At 37.1% G+C, this 21,583-nt stretch overlaps 8 protein-coding genes across 8 annotated transcripts; 4 read left to right on the forward strand and 4 right to left on the reverse strand.

Moving 5' to 3' along the window:
- Positions 1 to 4,596: 4,596 nt before the first annotated feature.
- On the forward strand, positions 4,597 to 5,803 carry TGAM01_v205411 (hypothetical protein; the record flags this gene model as incomplete). Its single annotated transcript, XM_018810699.1, has 5 exons — positions 4,597 to 4,628; positions 4,692 to 4,773; positions 4,840 to 4,922; positions 4,980 to 5,577; positions 5,639 to 5,803. The coding sequence occupies 5 exons, from the start codon at positions 4,597 to 4,599 to the stop codon at positions 5,801 to 5,803; spliced, it is 960 nt and encodes a 319-aa protein (XP_018656109.1).
- An 883-nt stretch (positions 5,804 to 6,686) lies between these two features.
- TGAM01_v205412 (hypothetical protein) lies at positions 6,687 to 7,691 on the forward strand (the record flags this gene model as incomplete). Its single annotated transcript, XM_018810698.1, has 1 exon — positions 6,687 to 7,691. One exon carries the CDS (start codon positions 6,687 to 6,689, stop codon positions 7,689 to 7,691), a length of 1,005 nt encoding a protein of 334 aa, XP_018656108.1.
- Positions 7,692 to 7,820: 129 nt separating this feature from the next.
- TGAM01_v205413 (hypothetical protein) lies at positions 7,821 to 9,863 on the reverse strand (the record flags this gene model as incomplete). The annotated part of the gene is made up of 9 exons (XM_018810697.1): positions 7,821 to 8,571; positions 8,619 to 8,719; positions 8,776 to 8,835; positions 9,122 to 9,142; positions 9,207 to 9,332; positions 9,384 to 9,461; positions 9,546 to 9,622; positions 9,700 to 9,739; positions 9,801 to 9,863. The coding sequence occupies 9 exons, from the start codon at positions 9,861 to 9,863 to the stop codon at positions 7,821 to 7,823; spliced, it is 1,317 nt and encodes a 438-aa protein (XP_018656107.1).
- A 690-nt stretch (positions 9,864 to 10,553) lies between these two features.
- Positions 10,554 to 13,541, reverse strand: TGAM01_v205414 (DNA mismatch repair protein PMS2; the record flags this gene model as incomplete). The annotated part of the gene is made up of 3 exons (XM_018810696.1): positions 10,554 to 13,300; positions 13,362 to 13,458; positions 13,509 to 13,541. The coding sequence occupies 3 exons, from the start codon at positions 13,539 to 13,541 to the stop codon at positions 10,554 to 10,556; spliced, it is 2,877 nt and encodes a 958-aa protein (XP_018656106.1).
- Positions 13,542 to 13,992: 451 nt separating this feature from the next.
- Positions 13,993 to 14,954, reverse strand: TGAM01_v205415 (hypothetical protein; the record flags this gene model as incomplete). Its single annotated transcript, XM_018810695.2, has 3 exons — positions 13,993 to 14,059; positions 14,133 to 14,237; positions 14,293 to 14,954. 3 exons carry the CDS (start codon positions 14,952 to 14,954, stop codon positions 13,993 to 13,995), a joined length of 834 nt encoding a protein of 277 aa, XP_018656105.2.
- Positions 14,955 to 15,256: 302 nt separating this feature from the next.
- Positions 15,257 to 15,775, forward strand: TGAM01_v205416 (hypothetical protein; the record flags this gene model as incomplete). Its single annotated transcript, XM_024549637.1, has 3 exons — positions 15,257 to 15,429; positions 15,496 to 15,579; positions 15,637 to 15,775. Coding segments are annotated over 3 exons (396 nt in total), but the record flags the coding sequence as incomplete, so codon positions are not given.
- Positions 15,776 to 16,087: 312 nt separating this feature from the next.
- On the reverse strand, positions 16,088 to 17,516 carry TGAM01_v205417 (hypothetical protein; the record flags this gene model as incomplete). Its single annotated transcript, XM_024549638.1, has 5 exons — positions 16,088 to 16,551; positions 16,605 to 16,764; positions 16,818 to 16,871; positions 16,924 to 17,061; positions 17,481 to 17,516. 5 exons carry the CDS (start codon positions 17,514 to 17,516, stop codon positions 16,088 to 16,090), a joined length of 852 nt encoding a protein of 283 aa, XP_024405587.1.
- A 314-nt stretch (positions 17,517 to 17,830) lies between these two features.
- TGAM01_v205418 (hypothetical protein) lies at positions 17,831 to 21,245 on the forward strand (the record flags this gene model as incomplete). Its single annotated transcript, XM_018810694.1, has 2 exons — positions 17,831 to 18,346; positions 18,408 to 21,245. The coding sequence occupies 2 exons, from the start codon at positions 17,831 to 17,833 to the stop codon at positions 21,243 to 21,245; spliced, it is 3,354 nt and encodes a 1,117-aa protein (XP_018656104.1).
- Positions 21,246 to 21,583: the final 338 nt, after the last annotated feature.

Consider the following 21,583-nt stretch of genomic DNA (forward strand, 5'->3'; position numbering starts at 1 on the left):
ACTTTATATAACTTAATATAAGTTAATTATTAATTTTAGTTAACCTTAATAAAATAATTTATTATATAAGTTAAATAAAATATACTTATTAAATAGCTTAAATAATTAATTATTAATAACTTAATAATATTAAATATAAGTTATATTTTATTTACTAACTATATAACTTATATAATATATTTAATAGCTAAATATTTTATTTTATTTATTAATATAAATATATATATTTATCCCTTAGGAATATTTTTACCTTATAATAATAACCTAAGACCTAGGGATTAAATTATTATACTTTTATAAAAATTAAATTTATAATTTTTTTTATTTTTATTTTTAATATTTTTAATAAAATATTTATTAATTTTAATAGCTTTTTAATAAATTTAATTAATATATTTAATTAATTAATTTTATAAAATTTATTTTTTATTATTTTCTTAAGTTTTTAATTAAAATCTTTTATAAAAAATTATAAGTTTTAATTAAATATTAATAAAATTTATATAAATATTAAGCTATATATTAAAGTTAATTTAATTTATTTAAAATATATTATTTATTAAATTATATTTTATTTTTTATTAATGTATTTATAAATAAATTTAAAAGTAATTTTAAGGCTTTTAAGGCTTTTATAATTTTTAATAATTTAATATTTTATATTATTAATAATAATAAATTTTTTAATATAATTTTAAATTTTTAATATAATTTATTTTTATAATATATTTTAAAATAAATTATTATATATAAAATATTAATATTATAATTTTAAAATTTAGTAATATTAAATTAATAATATATTTAAAGCTTTATAAAAAATTTAAATTATTTAAGCTTAATTTAAATTTTAAATATATAAAAATAATTTTTAAAGATTTTATTTTTTATTTTAAATATATTAAATTATTAAAAAATTATTATTATATTAAATTATTTTTAAATAATATTTAAAGTTTTTAATATATTAATTATTATATCTATTATTATTAATTATTAAATATAATATTTATTTAAATAAAAGTTATTAATATATAATATTTTAATTTTTAATTTTTAAATTATTATTATAAAGTAAAGGATTTTTAAAAAATAAATATATATATTTATTATAATAAATAAAATAAAATATTTATTATAAAATATATTATATAAAATTTTATAATTAATAAATATAATATAATTTATATTTATTATTATTATATTATTAATAATTAATTATTTAAATTACTTAATAAATATATTTTATTTAATTTATATAATAAATTATTTTATTAAAAGAAATATTATTTATTATTTTTTATAAATTATAAAATATTAATATATATTACTTTTATAAAAAAAATACTTTTAAATATTCTTTTTTTTATAATTATTTTAAAGTATATATTAATTATTAAATTTTTAAAAAGTTAAGTTATAATAATATATTTTTTATTAAAATACTTTTTATTTTTTATTAATATATTTATAAATAAATTTAAAAGTAATTTTAAAGCTTTTATAATTTTTAAAAATTTATTATTTAATATTATATTTAATAATTAAATTTTTAAAATAATTTTAAATTTTAAATTTAATTTATTTTTATAATATATTTTTAAAATAAATTATTATATATAAAATTTTAATATTAATATTTTAAAATTTTATAATAATAAATTAATAATAAATTTAAAGCTTTAAAAATAATAATTTAAATATTTTTAATTTATTTATAAAAAATTTAAATTACTTAAGCTTTATTTTAATTTAAAATATATAAAAATCTTTTTTAAATATATTATTTTTAATTTTAAAAATTTAAAATTATTAAAATTTTTTAATTATATTAAATTAATTTTAAATAATATTTAATATTTTTTATTATTAATTATTTTTATTATTATTTAATTATTAAATATAATATTTATTAAAATAAAAGTTATTAATATATAATAATTTAATTTTTAAATTTAAATTATTATTATAAAATAAAATTTTTAAAAAATAAATATATTTATTTATTAAATATATTATATAATTATATAATAAATAAATAAAATATAATTTATATTTAATATTATTATATTATTAATAATTAATTATTTAATTTACTTAAGTTATTTAATAAATATATTTTATTTAATTTATATAATAAATTATTTTATAAAAGTATTATAATTATTACTTTTTATAAATTATAAAATATTAATATATATTACTTTTATATAAAAAATATTTTTAAATATTAAACTTTTTATTAATAACTTAAGTATTTTTATATAAAATATAAAATTATTTATTTTATAAATACTTAAATTAAAATTAATTTAAATATATAATTTTTTTTTAAAAAATTTATAATTAAATTATAAATAAAATAAATTAATAAAATTAAATAATAATATATTAAAATAAATAAATAAATTAATAAATAATTAAATAAAAATAAATAAACTAATAAATAAAATTAAAAATTAAAATATAAATAATTAAAGTATTTAAATATATATATATATTTTATAAAAATAATAAATTAAAGTATTTAAATAAATAAAAATTATATTTAATTAAATAATTAAATTATATAATTATTAATATTAATAATTAAAAGAATTAATAAAAATAAATTAAAAATATAAATTAATTAAAAGAATATAAATAAAAGCTTTATTATATATTAAATTATAATTAATAAATTAAAAAGTAAAATAATTTAAAAATAATAATAAATAAATATAATATTAAAAAATTTAAATAAAAAATTTAATTTAATAAAAGTAAAATATTAAAAGTAATAAAATAATAAAATAAAATATTATAATAAAATATAAGTTAAAGAAATTAAAGTAATTTATAAATTAAAATATTAAATAATTAAAATATAATTATTTAATTATTTAATTAATAAAAAATAAATTATAAAGTAATTAATTAAGCTTTTATTATAATAATAAATATAAAAGTAAAAAATAAATATATTAATTTAATAAATAAAAGTTAATTAAATAAATAAATAAAAAATATAAATTAATTTAAAATAAATTAAATCTTTTTTTTTAAAATAAAACTTAATAAAATACTATAGTATAAATTTATAATATATATAATTTATTTTTATATAATTAATATATTTAAAAATTTAATTAATTTTCTTAGAATTTAAAAGAAATATATAATTTTTATATATTTAAACTTTATTAATAACTTAAAATAACTTTATAATTAATTATAATTTTTAAATTATAATAATTAAAGAAAATAATAAAATAATAATAAAAATTAATAATTAAATTAAAATTAATAATTTTTTTTTAAAAAAAGTAATAATATAATAAATAAAATAATAAAAAAAGTAATATTAAAGTATTTTAATTATATAAAGAAATTAAAAAGCTATTAAATAAAACTATTACTTATAAATTTAATTTAATTTTCTTAAATAAAAAATATAATTTTATTAATAATATTATTATATTAAAAATATAAAAAAAAACTAATTATAATAATAATAATAAAAATTAAAAAAAGTTTAATAATAAATTATAATAATAATAGTTTTTTTTTATTTAAAAAATAAAAAAGTATTTTTTTAATTAATAATATTATAATATTATTATTTTTAATAATAAATATTTTTAATAAAATAATAAAAATAAAATAAAATTAAATATAATAGTATAATATTATTATAATTTAATTTTTTAAAAAATATAATATAATATATATTTTAAAATAATTTTAATATAAAAATTAATAATAAATTAATAGTTTTATATATTAAATTAATATATATAAATAATTATATAAAGTATATAAAATATATTTATTAAATAACTTAAATAATTAATTATTAATAATATAATAATATTAAATATAAAGTATATTTATTTATTAATTATATAATTATATAATATATTTAATAATATTTAATTTTATTTTATTTATTAATATAAATATATATATTTATTTTTTAAAAACTTTTTTATTTAATAATAATAATTTAAAATTTAAAATTAAATTATTATAAATATATAATAAAATTATAAAAATTATATTTATTTAATTATAATATTACTTATTAATTTTATAAATTTAATTTACTTTTATTATTATTATAATATATAAAAGTTTATTTTAATAAAAAATATTTACTTATAATTTAAAATATTTTAATAAATTTAAAAGTTTAATTTTTAATATTTTTAATATTTTTAATTTTTATTTATATATAATTTTTTTATTTAATTAATTACTTTTATTTAATTAAAATAAAATTATATTTATATAACTTATATTTAATTATTAATTAAAAAATAATAATTAATTTCTTTTATATTTATAAAAATAATTTTTATTAATATTATATTTTTTTAAATTAAAATAAATTAAAATATATATTATAATATAACACTATATAATAGTATATACCTTTATATACTATAGGTACTATACCTGGTTTTTATCCTTACCTCCCTTTTTTTCCTAACCCCCACCTTCCTTTCCCCTCTCCCATATAGCATTTTATATAAGCTACCTCCAGTGGCTTAATAAGTGCGGCCATAATACACCTTACGACCTTGAACAATAAGACATCTAGTAGCATCATTCACAATGGATTTCTCCAGGTTTAGCAAGAATCTCTCGTGAGTTTATAGTAGTTTGCTTTAGTTGTCTAATGGTCGTACTCTAATTGCGAATTATGGTAGAGATTTCAGCGCGCAAATAACTCCATTTGCATCGCGCACTTTCCAGTTTACCAAAGAACAACTGGGACAGGCTGAAGACAGAGTAAGCGAATGGCGATGTGAAGCTGTCTGTAAGCTATAATGCACCACTAACTTGCTAATGTTACAGACCCAGCTTCCTGCGGATTATATTGACCTCGAGAAGAAGGTGGATGCGTTGAAACAGGCACACCAGAGAATGCTTGCAGTGACGTCTGTTACTCGGCCAAGTTGAATGCCAAGGCGATGCTAATGTGTATAATTTGACAGCTCTCAATACACCACTGAAGCATACGATTATCCTCCCAATATCAAAGAGACTTTCCAGGATCTGGGTCGAACCGTGAGCGAGAAGGTCAGCCTCCTTTCTTCAGCTACATCAACAGCGGAAGCACAGGCAGCTCTCGTGGCTCCGGCCTCTGCGAAGCCGCAGCCAAAAACCTTTAGCCATGCCATCTCTCGTGCGAGTTTGTCTAGCAGTCAGCTTCTGCACCAACATCATACAGGTGCAGGCGAAGATCCTCTAGCGACCGCTCTGGAAAGATATGCGCTTGCTATGGAGCGAGTGGGCGATGCTCGTCTTGCCCAGGATTCGCAGATTCAAAGCCGTTTCCTCGCAGGATGGAACACGACCCTCAACACAAACCTTACATTTGCAGCACGCGCCAGGAAAAATGTGGAAAACTCGAGATTGACACTCGATGCTGTTAAAGCTCGTGTAAAGGGAACAACCTTCAAGCTTGGTGGCCAAGCTCGGACTGATCATCCGGACGACACTGAGTTGAGCTCCGACGCCCAGGAGGAGATTGAGAAAGCAGAAGACGAATTTGTGACGCAGACGGAGGAGGCAGTTGGTGTTATGAAGAATGTAGGCTCATCTGCCATGCCCTATATGGAGAGAAGTCGCGACTAATGAATCATACGCCTAGGTTTTGGATACGCCCGAGCCGCTCCGCAATCTTGCTGAACTAGTTGCAGCACAAATGGAGTATCATAAGAAGGCATATGAAGTTTTAAGTGAACTCGCGCCAGTTTTGGAGACTCTGCAGACGGAGCAAGAAGTAGGCAGCACTTCCAAATTCTCAGCACTATAACGGGGAGCTGACATGAGGGCGTTTATAGGCCAGCTACCGAAGAAATCGCGATATGGCTTGAGGAATGTCTGACGCTTTTTAGGCTATTGTATGATGGAGAGACGACTTTCAGTTTTAGTGAAATACAGAATAATGTTGTTAAAAAAAATAAGATATCTTAATATTGAATGCCCTTTTTTTTTAGATAAGTTATCCAGCACCCCAACTGTGTTGTCCAGCATTCCAGCTATAGCGGCTGCTACTGTTATTAATAATAGGGAAACGTTATTCAGCACCCTAATCTTATTATCCAATACCCCAGCTGCAGCGTAATAAGGCAGCTATTCTATATATTAAGATAATGTGCATAACTGTTAAATATTATATATATATAATTAATAGTAAAAGCAGCAGTAGCAGCAGTAGCAGCAGTAGCAGCAGTAGCAGCAGTAGCAGCAGTAGCAGCAGTAGCAGTAATAATAGCAGTTAGCAGTAATAATAGCAGCAGCCTACGCCTAAGCTGGAGGGTTGGATAATAGAATTGGGGTGCTGGATAACGTCTCCCTAATAATATCAGTGCTATCGGTAAATGTATTTGCCAGTTGTGTACTTTAATTTGTGAACTGGCTGCTTTTTACAGCTGGGATGTTGGATAATGAAATCGGGGTGTTGGATAACTTCCCCCTTTTGTTGTTGTTGTTGTTTTACTAGGTGCGGTAGCTGTAAGGGCTGGCAATATGGCTGGTGCATACATGTAAATAATGTGTAGCTCTCAGTACTAGTGTAAATACTATGCTAGACTTGAGATCGAAATTTAAGGCTACCTAAGCATTTACCAGAAACAACCGCAGAAGGGGGGGGGGGCACGCAGGAGTCAATCGGACATTAATATTCTTATTCCTCCATGACTCCCAAAAACCTTTTGCACGAGAGCCAGAGCCATTCTCGTGGTCAACCCTTCCAAGCTTTCAAACAGCCTAGCGGCAAAACTCCATTTGCTCTAGCAGGGCTTTCGGAATATGAGGACTCGAGACTATCAGCGAAACATTTTCCACATCAAATGCGAGACTTGGAGGAAGATGAGAGAAGAAAGCCAGGTCCCAAGGGCGGATGGCAGAGATCAAGATTACGGGATGACGACCGGAAAGGACACTTAGATGTAATACTGCGTGCGACTGAGCAATTTCTCGCTCAAGGAGATGTCCCAAAAGCCGCCAAAGCTTTCGGCATTATTCTTCAGCTCAAGCCAAGGACGCAATCCATCGATATCCGGCTTCATAATCTGTGGTCCATCGGAGCAGAGATTCTCATGCGGCAGAGGGAGAAGCTGGAAAACTTAAATCAGCATTTACCAGAGCATTCACTCCCTGGTCAAGGCAGCCATGCTTTTCCAACGGCTGAAACTCGATGGAGATTTAATTCTAGCAGCATGAGCGAGATAAAATCGTATTTTGAAATCTTGATTCGCCAGTACGCATACGACCATAAAATGCCACACAAACTCTCGGCGCTTGACTTTTGGTTGGCCTTACTGAGCTGCGAACTGGGTAACATCTACACAGAGCATTTAGGAGGCATCGCTCGCTTGGAGAAGGAGATCAGGCTCCAACATACAGAACCTGCGTATCCAGACCCTTTAATGCCGGCATCACCCAGTACGAGCGACCAGGAACAATCAGATTTTGAAAGCGGTGATTTTGAGCCGCAGTATAGATTACAAGAGCACTGGGCCAAAAGACAAAAAGAAGCAATCTGCCGACGCACTCTCAGGGGGCTGCAAGACATTAACCTGAGGATGGAGAAACTTATGGACCAGCTACCATATTCAAGGAACGCCCATTTCTTGCAACTGAAAGAGATGTCATCGCTCCTTTCAGCTGACCTTGCATCGTCTCCGACTGTAATATGAGAGCACCAAAGAGTCTCTCAGTACAACACAGCTCATACAAATCTGGGACCTTAGTTTCATTGTAATGGTCATATCCGACGATCTCGCCACCAAGAAAATCGTGATTCTTTCTTCCATTATTTCGCGGTACTATTTCGAAGCCCAACGCTGCAGCAGCAAGGCAGTATTGGAGCTTCCAACTACAACACACCATTCTCCTCCAGGACTCCATGACGCCTGTCTGCCCACAAAGTTGGCCGATGACGACTCTATCTTATGGTGTCGCAACGGCTCATGAGCATCCTCCATGCTATATTTCGTTGCCCATGATTCTAGTGTCTCTGGGCTGAATTCATAAGAGTCTATCTGATTGATATATACCGGAGTCGAAGGATCTTGGTCACTGTCTGTTGCTCGAGGCTTACTTGAAGTATCTGCCTTTGCACGAGGAATTACGGGTTTCTGCCAGCTTGGTAGTTGTAGTGGTTTGTTTTTGTCAGTGGAATTCGCCAGCGCCGACATGACATCGCGGTGAGTCGTCAGGCGTTTTAAATCCCAGAAGAATATGTTACCTGCGGCATTACAAAACGCAAGCACCGGGTTCTGATTAGGAACATGGTGTAGCTTGAAGCGCATGAAGAACTGAGGTCCACAATTCGGAGTGTGGAACGCTAACAGTCGTGTATATTGGACTGGGCACTGAGGAGATGTTAAAGGGACAAAGGCAGATCGCGTTAGTCGCCCGGGATCCTCATAGTTTGTCGGGAGTACGTTTTGTGGCGTAGGGGCAGTGCTTTGGGCTGGCAGAGGATCGTCCGAGGAGAATCCCTCGATCTTCCATAACACGATAACATCGTCGTGGCATGCTCTAGACAGGATGAGATCCCCATAAAACGAGACACTAGACTACCGTTAATACTATCATATGCCGCCTCGATGAAATCTTACCAGTCAACAATGCCGCTGTGGACTGCAGAAGTTGAAAAGTGAGGATAATGAACCTGCAGAGGCGTAGCTATTGATTCATTGGGGAGATCGGGAATAGTCCACTGTAGATGAGGACGGTTAGCGATTCGTGATGAGAAGGTGGCTTTTGATCTCATACTAGATTAATGATCTGGTCGTGACCACCCGATAAAAGATATCGGCCGGTTTCGTGAAAAGCCTACGAAAAGTTAGCGGAAACTCTGAGGTAGTGATAGATCGTTCTCGGTGGCGAAGGCATCTATCTTACTACGCTGAGGAGATTCCACGAATGACCCTCTCCAGCAAGGATACATAAACAGGGCTGGCTCCTGTGCTTTTCTTCAAAGCTCCATATCCGTATACTTGTATCATCAGAGGCTGAGGCGATGATATGAGGATTAATCGGAGAAGTTGCTAGGTCGTTCACGTCCTTTGCTTCAATGAGTTAACTGGCTCCAAAGGCGAGTTGCTGGTAGAAGACGCACCCCGCCATGGCCGACAAAGCACTAAACACATGGGACCATTCAGCTCAGATCCAATTTCTGGTGTTTAGAGAAATGTGATGCGCACCTCGACCAACTGTCCATCAATCACGTCGTATATCTTGACTTTGGCATCCACGCCGCCAATGCAGATATACGGCTTACCATGCAGAGTATCCATCGTCCAAGTGCAGCAACAACTAGCGGCTTCATCCTAGAAACAGCTCAGTCAAGGCAAACATGTGGCAGCGTGGAAGAGGCTTACATCGTCGTCTCGTATGACATTGATAACTTGACATGGATTAGATTCATTTGGGTCCTTGGTGAGTCGACAGATGATCACCTAATTGAGCGTGTCAGGAAGCTGGTATTATCATACAAGATAGAAGCGCCAGAAAGTACATTGACCGCTGTTCGTTCAACTTACATGTTTTTTACTGATCGCAGCAAAGACGGGCTCATGGTCCAGTGGCTGGTAGGGACAGAATTTGACGTCAAAGAACTCTATATGTTGTTTACTGAGATTAATAATTCACTGCTTGTATCACAGTATAGCTGCTTAGGTGGGCTGTGATGCCTACCTGCAATGTTATCATCACTGCCGAGAAACCTGGTGTCATTCTGCGAAAAAGTATGTAGTGTTAGCCTCTTAAAACGCGAGAGTCATGCAATGGGTGCTCACCTCTAGAGAGAAGGAAGTGCGCAGTTTGGGAAGCTCGAAATTTACATCGTCAGTGCTAGCCATCCTGAGCGGTGAGTTTCCACAACGTTGCCGTAAAAAAACAAGGTAAAGAAAAAAAGAAGGCGAAGTGAAGTCAATACAAAAGGTGAAGTCTGTAGTCTCAACAGTTGCATATACAACCAGGTACTAGGCCTAGTAGCACTCAAGCTTGTGAATGCGCAAGAACGCCGTTTGCCCCACATCAACTTTGTCAGCAACGCGACACACTGTCTGGGGGAAATGTTTTAGCACAGCTTATTTGGTTGATATAATTCAGTGAGGTGGCATAGAAATCGGCGTTTAGAAGCGTATTCTACGGGCAGCCAATATCTAACCGCGTAGCATCTAGCCAATCCTACGCTGTGCCTGCGAATAACATTTAAGCTCGCCATTATAGATTAGCCAAAAGCAGCCCCTCGGCTGAGAGAACCAATCGCGTTTGAGGCCTGGTTTAGCTCGGTGGATATTCTGTAAAAGACATAAACATGTCCCAGGTGCGAACTTGGATGGAAGTATGAAATGGTTGCATATATTGATATTACCAATGTATACATAGTATCTTAGATGTATATCTATCATCGCCTTGGTTGCCAATCAACAGACATCTTACACGCATCAGGTAAGTAATAAGTATATGAAGACGTAGTAGACGTGACAAGACACTTAGTATATCCATCCTGCACCCTGTAAACCTACAATATAGATGGTATTTACCTAGTTAGCTTCTCCTAGATAGTCTTGCCAAGTTGCAATCGAGTCGGTATGCAGATCATGCTTCCACCCTACTGCACTCCACGTCTGCAGGCGACTTAAATGTCGAATCGTGGGTCGCCCATGAGGACAATTCCAGGGCTTATCCAGCTCGCCCATGTGGTTAACAAGAGCATGCATCTGACTTCTTGTCATGGCCTTGCCAATCATAATGCTACTGCGACATGCTCTCATAGCGAGCATCTTTTGCACCTTCGAAGGACGGGGAATGTACAAAGACTCGGCTGAATTATCACCGAGAAGAGATATTAACTCTTCCAAATCTTCCAGTTTGAACGTGACTTCTCGACTCAGAGGCAATGCCATCAAGTGACACCGCGAACCCACAGGCAAGTTTCCCGTCGTATCGATAGTCACTTTAAAGCCGTTTGCGTTCAACGCTGAAGAGTTCTCCAGTATGATTTCCTCCTCAAGGGCTGTTAGTCTAAGCCTCATAGGATGAACAAGACGTTGAGACTGAATCTCGGTAGTATTCTGCAGCTTCTCATAATTGTACTTCTCATCAGAAGCATGTTGGTCGATAATAAAAAGTTCGTCATGTTTTCCGTCATTGTCCGTACTCGTGCGTCTGGCAGGTTTAACGGCAATAATAAAACCAAGGTTAAACTGACCAATGATTTTCATTCTTGAAAAATCCCCCTTTGCAATGATAAGAGGGAGTTTCGACTCCGCATCGCTGGCGTCGATTCGTTCTACAGAGGAAGCACTCTGCGTTGTATATGGAGACGAAAAGTTACGGCGAGGAAGATACGCAGTGCTCATTCGCTGAACTTTGTCTCTCTGCACGCGCAAATGCTGTACGAGATTCACTGTAGCTTCCTTTCGCCTTGCTGGTCTGGAGGATTGGGCCTTGGATTCCGTAGTGATATCGCCCGCACTAATTATATTGGTTGGAGAGCCATCATCTATTGGCGTAGCATTAGATTTTACTCCCTCCTCTGCAGAATTCTGTAAATCATGCGCGGAACTATCCGTAAGATCATCATTGGGTGTATCTTTGATATTTTGTGCCCCGTGTGGAGATGGCTGGATGATTGCTTCAAGATCTAGCTGAGATGGGCCAGATTGAACCATTGATTTTTTTGTTTGATTAAAATTGGAAAAATTAGAACGTAGTCTTTCGCTTTCGAGAGGCTCATCCTCCAAATCTGCTGTTCTCGTGAATATATTCGACTCCTGTGACGGACTTGTCGTGTTATCCAAGCTATGGCCGCCGATGTCCACTGCAGACATATCAGGTGACTTGATGCTCGAAGAGGTAGAAATTTGCGTATGGATGATGGGGATGGGATCGTCGTGTGGAGTCTTATTATGACATGGACTGCTTTGGGTGCTGGATGCGGTTGATGAGCCTTTATCTGGTGGTGAACGGCCTACTAACGTAGCAATTTCTTGGCGGAAAGATTCTGGGTCTGGAGGCTGAATACTGTTTGTACTGATCGATGTCTCGGGGCCATCATCTAGACGTTGTTTTCCCACTCTATTGCCTCCAAGTCTTGCGTTAACTGATCTTGCGCCTAACGCTGGGACGGTCATATCATCCTGCTCAGACTCTTCGCTATCACTGGCGGGATTGGACTTGCTGCTCTCATCGCCGGAATTGGGGTCCGATGTAGTAGCAGTGTAAGCTTTAAGGATCATTTTCCTGGGAATTTGACGAGGCTGTTCTGTTTTGGCGACCTTGGCATGAGAAGAAAGCAGTTTTACGTTCTCAGCTGACGTAGTAATTGATATACTGTCTTCGTGAGAATCGAACAGTTGTGATAGGGAGATACGAAGAGTATCTAGCAAGCTGTTTTGATCATGTAATAGAATAGATCGTTTATCGGGACTCACGTTCACATCGTACAGCATAGTGTCTAACTGGACGTCAGCGAAAATGAAGGGTGATTGTGAGTTATTGTATGATCGATAGACTTCGTTGAATACTTTGGCCAGCTGAGGCAACGAGCAGGGTCGGCCATTTACGAAAAACATTTGGCGGTCCGGAGTTTGTCTGCCTTCCCCGTGAACGGGCTTTGAGACATGACCAACAATACGAACATCATGACTGTTTGCCGCTGAATTTTCGTCAGATCGCACGTCACGGCGAGTTCCTGAAGGCTTGATCTCTAGGTCCAGCTCAAGAGGGATCAAGGCGGCTAACGTTTTTGCGCCAAAAATGTTGATAATGTTATCACGAGTGCTCGGGTTGCCCTTGGTAGAAAAGAGTAATATTCGTTTCCCTTTCGTAGGCTGCTGGGATACGGAGAATTTCACGTTCGTTAGAATGCATGCGTACTGGTTAAGTAGAGCAATAACTTTGTGCCACTCCCTTTTGATATTACGGTCAAGCTCTCGGCGTCGGACAGGCAGATTGTGAAACAAATTTTCCACGCTGACTGTGGTTCCTCTCTGAGCTGCAACAACGCTGGTGTTTTCCAACTTTCCAGATTGCAGGAATGTTAATTTGGAGCCTTTAGGGGCATCTTGTTCGACGCATGTTGTCACAGTAAGGATAGATAAGGCGCATAACGATGCCAAAGCTTCGCCGCGAAAGCCAAATGTTTGCAGCGACGCTATATCAGTATATGACGAAAGCTTCGACGTGTGGTGCTTAAGAGCAACGGAACTGTAGTTGGCGGGTGCGATTCCAGATCCATTATCTTGAACTTCGATGGAATCAAGGCCTTGGTTTTTAAAACGAACATCTGCAGAGCAGCACAGGTCAATCACAAGGCTTTATTTGCCGTAGCTGTACTTCACACCGACCTAGGATTGTTGCTCCAGAGTCAATACTATTCTCAACAAGTTCCTTGACCACAGAGCACAGGTCGACAATTACCTGCCCCGACTGGATTTGATGGACCTAGAAAGGGTTTAGCAGATGCTCTTCCGATTCGGCACGAGGTAGCCTACACTACGGCCATCGATCTGTTTGATGGTGGCCATAACTTCCAGCAGACGCGGGTTGTGCAGCAGCTATTAAGCTGTGTTGAGACGGCTTAGAGCCTGTAAACGCGAAGCAACCTAGGCATTAACATGCATATTTAGTACACTTTCCTAGTTCAAGCTAAACTACTAGTATTAAGGTATTAATAATAAATTAATAATAATTTGATTTAAATAAGTAATTTTTTTTAAAGTATATAATTTTAAATATATAATTTAAAAAAAATAATACATAATATATAATTTAAAATATATAATTAAATAAACTTTTAATTTTACTTTTAGTATATTATTTATATATAATATCTATTTTTAATATATATAAATATATTATTTAATATATAACGCACTTATACTTAAAAATCCCTTTTTACTTTTAATACATAGATGGAAATTTTATAGCATTACAAATTTAATTTAATTAGACTATAGTGTGCTGTAGCTTCTAGTCTCATGATGAGTTTCGTTCAAAATATGTCCACTGCCCTTGCGCCGGCTGTTCCTCCAAGCTGTCCCAGCTGTAGACCGTATTAGCAATAATGAACGATAGTGAATCTAATAGTAGAATGTCATAGAATGGGATAAGCTTACACCTGGGCTTTTTCCATGGTTTCAATCAACTGTAATTCGCCCTCCGCGACCTCAATGACTTCTTCAATAAGACCGGCTCCCAGCTGTTGCTCAAGCTCCTTGACCCTATCTCATCTATTAGCCATCTGACGAGTATGTTCAAATATGTTTCTGGCCTTACTGGTCAGCCGTAAGCTGGGGTTCATCCTCCCACACCAGCTTTTCGTCATTGAAGTGCTCTGCAGCGGGCTCGATGACTTCGCCATTTCTGCCCAATTCGTTTTCGCCATTCCACTCTTCCAGTCGGATGTCTCCAGCCTCGTGTTCCCGTCCAACCACGAAGATGCGGTTGCCAAACTTGAAAGTCCTGGCTCCACTGCCGTCAACTCGATCACTCGCAGCCTCGAATTGATGGGGGTTCTTTCGCATGAGCTCCTTCGCCTTGACAGCCCACTGTTCGTATCCGGGAGGAGTGAACTTTTCCACTAGGCTCATACGATGCTTGGTCGTCGCTTCGACAGATTGACGATAGAGGGATGTTTCGGGTATGGATTGCAGCCTGTTCAGCGTCGTGCTATACAGATACAACAAGGTCGACCGGGGGGTCTTGTGAGTCCATAGTCCTGTGAGTCCGGTGGGAGTTCCAGGCTCCAGGTAGTTGGCAAGGGCTCGTAGGGTCGGCCGCATTTTGCGAGAGTCAATGGTCAACCTATGTGCAGCAAAGCGCAGTTGAGGTTCAGTATGGCCACTGGTTCGCGGGGAGAAGTTTGAGTGTATAGTCAGTAGCTCATCTGCAGTACCCACAATATTCGACTGCTGCACTACGCCGGCTCTATACAGCATGCCTAGTCAACAGCATTTTAAACATGTATAATCAATCATTAATTGAATACCTAAACTGAATTATTGTATATTTATTAACATTTGAATAAGTAATTATAACTTACTATATAAGCTTTAGGAATTTTTGAATTATTAATTATTAATTAGATTTTTTATTTAATAAAATCATTTAAAAATGTATTGTTAATAAACTTTACTATTAATAGTAGATTAATATAACATGACTATTATTATAATAATTTAGTAAATAATTTTTCTCTTAGCTAGATAATTTAAGCTAAAAAAATTAACCATGTGGTACAACCGATCGGTCCCTAGAAGTATGGTGCGTCAACCATGCTAATGGCGGCTTAGTAGAGGTCCGGGGGTACAGCTTCATCATTCAGTTGCGGCATCAGTCATTCTTTGCTAAAACAAACCGCCATTTCTGGACCTACCATCACACCCCAGGGCAGCAAATCAACATGGCGCAAGGGTATGAACGACCAGCACCGCTGAAGAGTCCCTTGAGCTAATGCAATCATTTCCTATCCATCTACAGGTATTCTATCTTCATCGGCCTCGTGGTCATCGCTGCGTTAAGCGCAGCGGCTTGGTTTATGTCCCCCAAAGGCGAGAATCAAGTGTCAGTTCTTCACTCCTTATCGAATAACGAACAATTCTGATGGCTTCTTGTTAATAGCTTGTGGCGATCATCTCTCATTCTCGCTATCGTCAGCTGCTATCTCATGTGGCTTATCACCTTCCTCGCGCAACTTCACCCGCTGATTGCACCGAAACGAAGCGACCTACGAGAGGAATTTCTAGGGCATACTATTTAGAAGCTGATTTCCAGTTCGGGCGAGCGCGACCTTAGAAATGTGCGACAGACTGGCGTTAGGGGTTCTATTTCATTCGTGGCATCTTATATTGTACCAGGCTTCTTTCTGGGTGTTCGTCTTCTTGCCTTCAAGCCATCAGTGATCGATAGGGTATAGAGATATCGGCATGGCTTCAGACTGGCCTGGGTCATGTGTATGTTAGATTTTGTGAAGGGGTTGATATGTTTACGGCATCGCAGTGTAATAATAACATGGTATAGGCAATAACGGCGCTGTTAATGCATATTGGAAACTTTGGTTGTCAAAATCGCACTATCCTACGACTAAACGCCCGGCCCAGTCCCTGACGTACTTTACAAGGGCCCAAAGAGCTTTGCCATCTGCAGCCACGCTGCTATCACCGATGGAATCTACATCACCAAGTCCAGCCGAGATTAGTATTAATTGGCCCACAGCCCATCGTACAGATGCGCCGGCAATCGCTAAGAAGCAGGCAACATAGTATTTGCAATCAAGGAGAATGCGGAGAGCTTCAACGTTATTTGCCACGACAGCCCAGCCAAGGGATCTGGCAGCAGCGGGCACGTCGTATTCCCAGATGACCATTAAGATTGGAAACAATTTGGTCGAGGAAGAAACGAGTAAGGCTGTTGAAACCGAATTCGGTCGAGAATATCGTGGCATTAGCTTCGTCATGTTAAGCGGCGAGAAGACGGATGAAGTGAGGAAGCGAATGCTTAGATGGAAAGCGAAAGTCGACAAAGCACAGAGGATCACTATATTGCAAAGGTTAGGCAACGAAGAAGTAACAGGGAGGGGAAGTGCCTACGAAAGAACATGTACTGAATCACAATCGGCTGTTCAGCGAGTGGCCCTAATTTACTCTCTCCAGGAGTTGGCGAAGGGATGGTTTGTTTCTCTATACGCGCCCATGTCAAGTAGACATCGAATAGGAGCAGTAGAACTCCTAGGCGAATGATAGAAGGCTGCTCGAAATATTAGCGGTGAAGCGGCGATTAAGAAGGGTGCATAGCTGACGTACGTCGAAGCGATCGCCATCTCGCATTAGAGTATTGTGTAGTAGATGGCGATATACCTAGGCCAAATGTGAGATGTGCCGCCATCATCATTGGCTGAAGTTATAGTACCTGAGGTTTGATGAGAACTAGATCAATGAAGAGCACGACAAAGTCATGCTCCACGTATTTATCGCAGAAATTGCCACATTTTCGACAGACTGTAAGACGAATCAAGTGCCCATTCGACTTGTCATCGGCCCCGGAATACTGAGTCCATAGAGTTTTGACAGGATATCGGCACTCTATACAAATAGGCATTGGCGCAGTGGAAACTCACGCTAGTTCGTCATATATATTTCGTGTGCGGCGACTTTATCGTAGTACTCGGTATCATGCGCGAGTTGGAGTTGAAGGTAGGTGCTGGCTATCCGGTGTTTTTTCTTGACGGTCTGGTGGTTTAATTTGAGGGAGCGCTCCGCAGCTTAAGCACCGGGTCAGGACTTGGGTGCAGAGCTATGCCATAGCAATTAGTTAAACCTAATTGAAACGTCAACTCAAGTTTGGTTAAAATAAACAATTATGCATATTAGTATCATTTAATGTCAGCATAGGGTTGCTGGAACAAATTACAGCGAGAAAAAAAATTCCTTATTAAAGTCTCTATAATGATGATGGACAATACTTACCCTGATCGCGAGGAGATTGAGGAGAATGAAGTACATAGACGGCCAGACATAAGCAAAGGCTGACTAGGTAGGCTCTAAATTGCTAGTGCAGCAGTTATCTTTTCTAAATGACGCGAAACTCTCTCCAAGCCTAGCTGCTTTTCCCGCGATTTTATCCACTTGGTGCTCTGCGCTGCACACTGCTCGCTCTAATTGGACCAGATGATGACGGAATGGGTCGCATTCGGCCGTGACTTACTGTTTTAATTTCGTCTACAATTTCCCGAAGTATTTATCACCTTGTTCCGGCGCAGCAAAATACAGCCTCCCATAGCTTCGGCCTCGTCAAAGGTCCCTCTTCGCTCTTTCCCATGAAGAGGCGCTCACCGTCGATTGATGTCGGTGGTAAATCCTCCCTCGAGCTGCAAAATCCAGATGCCGAGCTAGAACACCGCCTCAATGGCTTAATACCCCGTCAATCCTCGACCCAGGACAGGCAACCGAACGGCCTCTATTCGACCAAGGCGAATGGCCACCAGCACCCTTCCAGCCATGCAGCAGTCGCATCCTTTTCACCACTATCGCTCCCTACCTCGTCGCACAGTATGACCACGTCCAAGAAGCCTCCCCTGGCGAGCTTGGGGGCGCGCAATCGCAGCCTCTGGTTCATGTCTGTCCTGTCCTTTTTTGTTGCTACAGCTGGCGTTGGTCTCTTGGTCGCCATCTTTCGGTCCCTCACTACTCGCCAAATTGAGCCGAAAGGATGCCGAATGTCATACATGCGGCCTTCCTACATTCACTTTTCCGAGTTCGATACCGAACACACCCGGTTCGCAAGCAAATACTCTCTATATCTCTATCGCGAACAGGGAATCGATAGCGGTCAAGTTGGTTCCATACCCCCTACTCGAGAAATGGACGTGTCCAGGCTGACATTGTGCGTAAAAGCTGCGCGGAATTCCCGTCCTCTTCATCCCAGGCAATGCTGGAAGTTACAAGCAAGTCCGACCAATTGCCGCAGAGGCTGCCAATTATTTCCATGACTATCTCCAGCATGATCACAGCCAGTTGGAATCCGGCATACGGAGCCTCGATTTTTTCACCGTTGATTTCAACGAGGATATAACAGCATTCCACGGCCAAACTCTTCTTGATCAAGCTGAATATCTCAATGAGGCTGTTCGATATATACTGTCACTATATTCTGAGCCGCAGAGAGCTTCTCGCGATTCGCATCTCCCGGATCCTACGTCCGTACTTATCCTGGGACATTCAATGGGAGGCGTTGTTGCAAGAGCAATGCTGGTTCAACCAAATTATCAGGAGAATTCGATCAATACTATAATTACAATGTCAGCGCCGCATGCACGCCCCCCAGTTACCTTCGACGGTCGAATTGTTCAGATTTACGACGAAATAAACGACTATTGGCGGCGTGCATATACACAAAAATGGGCCAGCAATAATCCGCTATGGCACGTAACGCTGGTATCTATTGCTGGTGGGAATTTGGATACTGTTGTGCCGTCTGATTATGCTAGCATTGAGTCACTTGTGCCTGAAACCCATGGATTTACTGTTTTTACGTCAGGCATTCCGACGGTGTGGACAAGTATGGATCATCAAGCCATTCTCTGGTGTGACCAATTCCGAAAAGTCCTGGCCCAGACTTTATATGGTGTCATTGACGTGCATCGAGCCTCTCAAACGAAACCCCGAGCGCAAAGGATGAGAGTCTTTAAAAAGAAGCTCTTAACTGGTTTGGAGACGATTGCCGAGAAGACTCTGTCTTTAAAGGAACCCACAACGCTCCTCACCTTGGATGGCTCGTCTAGTACAGTAGTGCCAACAGGTGATCGATTGGTTCTTTCGCAACTGGGTTCTGAGACCAGACCGATGGCTTACCTTCTTCCGGTACCGCCTCACGGATCACTCGAACCCAAGCGCTTTACGTTACTGACAGATGTCCAACTGAATACACCTGCAGACAATAGTCAGCTGCAGGTCCTCTTGTGCAGCGTTTACCCTTTTCAGTCTACGGGTGTTAACTCAATATTCTCGTCCACCATAGATGTATCGAGAAATGGTACAACGCCAACAAAGCTAGCATGTAAGGATGCTGCATCTGACACGGTCCTTCTTCCGGCTTCAGCAACGGATATAGAGGCACCCTTCTACCTGGACGAACAAACCCCGATATATCCCTTTTCATATCTACAATACGATGCTGAATACCTCTCTGATCACCAGTTTGTCGTTGTTATCGACAGGGCTACAGAAGTTAGCAATGGCTTTGTCACTGCGGAGTTCAGTGACCTCTCATCTTTTCAGAAGAGGGAGGATATAAGCCTTATCCGTCTTCTCACATTTGGTCTCTCTTTTCGGCTCTCACCTATTCGCCCTGTTGTCACGGCCATTGATATACCAGCTCTCAAGTCAAGTTTAATGGCCTTTAATATGAAAATCAGCCAACAATGTAGCGGAAAGCAGCAGTTGTTTGCGCCGCTAATCCGCCAACATATTCAAAAACCTTATGAGTCAAAATATTTCGTCAACGCTCAAGTAACTGGAATCAGCTTCCATGGGGTGGCTCCTTACATGCCCCCTTCGTTAACTTTATCGAGTGGCGACGGCCTTGCTTTTGACATCTGGTCTGACCCCATTTGTGGTGGTCCTTTAGAGATTGATCTCTATGTGGATGTGCTGGGTAGCCTCGGAAAGCTATATATGAGATATCGTACTGTCTTTGCGGCCTTTCCGTTGCTCATCGTCACGCTGGTGCTTCGGAAGCAATTCAGTGTTTATAATACGTGTGGCACGTTTATTTCCTTTTCTGAAAGCCTGGACCTGTCTATGCGGCAGTCGATTCCGCTTTTGCTTTCTTCTCTAACTTTGCTTTCTATTTCCCCCAGAGGAGTGACAGCTTTTCTCGCCACGCTTGTGGATAGCAATCAGGCCAATTCAAACTTCTCTTCGAACATCGGCTTCCACGGACACGACCTCCTTGTTGGTACAGACGACCCCTTCTTCATATACCTTGTACCACTCATTGGCGTCGTATGCATCGGGGTCTGTACTGTTCTCCATTATATTCTTCTGGCATTGACGAGAATCCTTGGCGTCGCGTACGCTGTGTTTTCAGTGCTGCCGGCAATCAACAGCAGCCAGGCCCCAAGCCCATCACCAGTGTTTGCGCCATCAACCCCACGGCGACGGGTAATATCGACCGTAATTCTATTATTCTTAGTTTCGACTTTCATACCGTATCAATTTGCATACTTGGTCGCTTGTCTTGTACAGATTCTCACCGTTGTTCGCGCTCTTCGCATATATGTCGTCACACCTTCAACCGCCAACTCCAACTATTACCACTATTCTCACTCTATTCTTCTGCTAATGATGTGGGTTCTCCCGATCAATTTGCCTATTCTAGCGGTCTGGGTTCGCAACCTCGCCGTCCACTGGCTCACGCCATTCTCTTCGCATCACAATGTGCTGTCAATAATGCCTTTCATATTATTGGTAGAGAACTTGACAACGGGGAAAATGGTTCCCCAAATCACAAGTGGTCTACGCCATATTACCAGCGGGCTCCTTTTTGGTACGGCGCTTTGTGCTGCAATCTATGGCGTTTCCCATGCGTACATGCTCCATTACTTGGTCAACGTGGTGGCTGCTTGGCTGGTCATTCTTCACTCTTCTTCAGAGCCATGGTCTTTGATGAGTTTCGGCACTCTATTCGAAGGAGATCCAGATGGGCCGAAACATATCAGTGGTTCACATTGACTGAATAGTGTCATTTGTGTGTTTTTAAAAAGGCGTTGTTTCAGCCCCTACTGCTTTTATGCCATATAGTTTAATATCCATTATATAGATAACTGTAAAATATCAATATATATAAACCAATACTTAATCTTTTCTACATGGATGAACCATACAAATTAAACTCAAATGAAAAGCCATACCTGGATTGTCAAGCTTCAGTTATATTCCGTGCTGTAATACGTCCAGTAGCACTTGCCACCACCGGCGGCACTGAGAAACTCGCTGTTGACTAAGCCTAAGCCTGTTCTGGACGCCAGGCCAATTACATCATATGAACGCGACTTAGGTGTAGTCGGTCC

Source organism: Trichoderma gamsii, assembly GCF_001481775.2.
Source record: "Trichoderma gamsii strain T6085 chromosome Unknown Scaffold_17.2, whole genome shotgun sequence".
Taxonomy (NCBI): domain Eukaryota; kingdom Fungi; phylum Ascomycota; class Sordariomycetes; order Hypocreales; family Hypocreaceae; genus Trichoderma; species Trichoderma gamsii.